The sequence below is a fragment of the Emiliania huxleyi genome (assembly GCF_000372725.1).
Source record: "Emiliania huxleyi CCMP1516 unplaced genomic scaffold EMIHUscaffold_6787, whole genome shotgun sequence".
NCBI lineage: Eukaryota > Haptophyta > Isochrysidales > Noelaerhabdaceae > Emiliania > Emiliania huxleyi.
The window spans coordinates 1-1414 of NW_005196907.1; the positions used below are offsets into that span (position 1 = coordinate 1).

General features: G+C 57.0%; 1 protein-coding gene across 1 annotated transcript; it reads right to left on the reverse strand.

The window, feature by feature from the left end:
- Positions 1–427: 427 nt before the first annotated feature.
- EMIHUDRAFT_257855 (hypothetical protein) lies at positions 428–1362 on the reverse strand (the record flags this gene model as incomplete). The annotated part of the gene is made up of 3 exons (XM_005762467.1): positions 428–466; positions 881–1144; positions 1315–1362. 3 exons carry the CDS (start codon positions 1360–1362, stop codon positions 428–430), a joined length of 351 nt encoding a protein of 116 aa, XP_005762524.1.
- Positions 1363–1414: the final 52 nt, after the last annotated feature.

Consider the following 1414-nt stretch of genomic DNA (forward strand, 5'->3'; position numbering starts at 1 on the left):
TTGTCTCTTGGCGCCTTGGAGTGCTGGGGGGGGCGACAGGGGGGAGGTGGCCTGAGTGATGTGTACGCCCACTCAGGATGTGTGGCAGCCCGCTGGCTGTGTGTCTTGTGAGCTTGTTTGTGTCTGTGTGTCGCTCGTGCGTGTCGTCATCATCTGTCTTGCGTCCACCCATACCGCGTTGGTGTCCAGTCCGAGCCTGACTGTTCTTCACCTTACTACATACATACATGCTACCGACGCCCAGTTGTACCATCGTTTATGTGACCTTGGGGAGAGCACTACACACGACGTGGGTACTAAGTAGGGAGATCCATAGTCAGCCAACTTCGCCGCACACCGGTTCAGAACGATAAGAAAGAAAAGGATGACGAGAGGGTCGGCGTTAGGTCCCCACCTGCACACGACACCAATTCTTGCCCAGCCCAGGTTATTTTATTTTTGCTTTGGCGGACCTCATCCTGAAATTCTGCAAAAACCTGGCCGGCCCCTGCCCTGCCCCTTCCTACCTACCTACCTACCTACCCTACTTCTGGGAAAGTAAAAAAGAAATCATGGGACGGTTGAAGGTGGGGTACTATACCAACTAAAGTGATGGTTGGTGGTACTCTCCTGCAACCACAGTCCTTCCTGTGACATGGCAGGCCACTCTCAAGCCCTACAAGCACCAGATCACCCACTTGGGGAGGGTTGACATCGTGATTTGGGCGGAAAAATTCTTTTTTTGCTGTGAAAATTCCAGCGTGGAGAGAGGGAAAACCCCGACGGGAGGGCCCACAGACCTACCCTACCTACCCCGGGATGAGGTCCGCCCAAGCAAAAATAAAAAAGCGGGAAGATCGTGGTTGCCACTGCGGGACGCGGCCACGAAAGGTGTGCAGACCCAGTTCCGGCGGACGCAGCGAGCGTCGGGACTCCGTCCCAGCAGACGAAGTCTTCCTCGTGGGCTCCACGGCCCGGATCGCGAGCTCGATCGATACGCGACGCGCTCGGCCTCCGCTGGCGGCTGCCGCAAGAGCGGCTGGCTCACGGCAGCGTCTCGCCGGTTGCCGGATAGGAGAGTACAGAACGTCTGGAGTGTAACTGTGTACGTGAGATCGGTTTTGATAACAAGCACGGTCGATCCGTCAAAGCGATACACTCGTTCCTATCTCGCTGGAGGGCTGGCACGGAGCTCTGTGCCGACAAACAGGAAGAGCCGAGCGGCAAGAAGGGCTCGATGGGGAGCGAGAACCGTCAGAAGAGATTCAGGTGTAACCTGAAGTCCGTCGTGACGCTCTTGTTTCCCCCCAGGTTTGACCGCGCAGCTTCCAAAACTCGACGATATCTTCCGGAAAGACTGAACATCCCGCAGAGCGGCAGCATGAGAGGCGCAGAGAGGCTGCGAGTGCTCGACGAGTCTTGCGAGCTGCGCGGT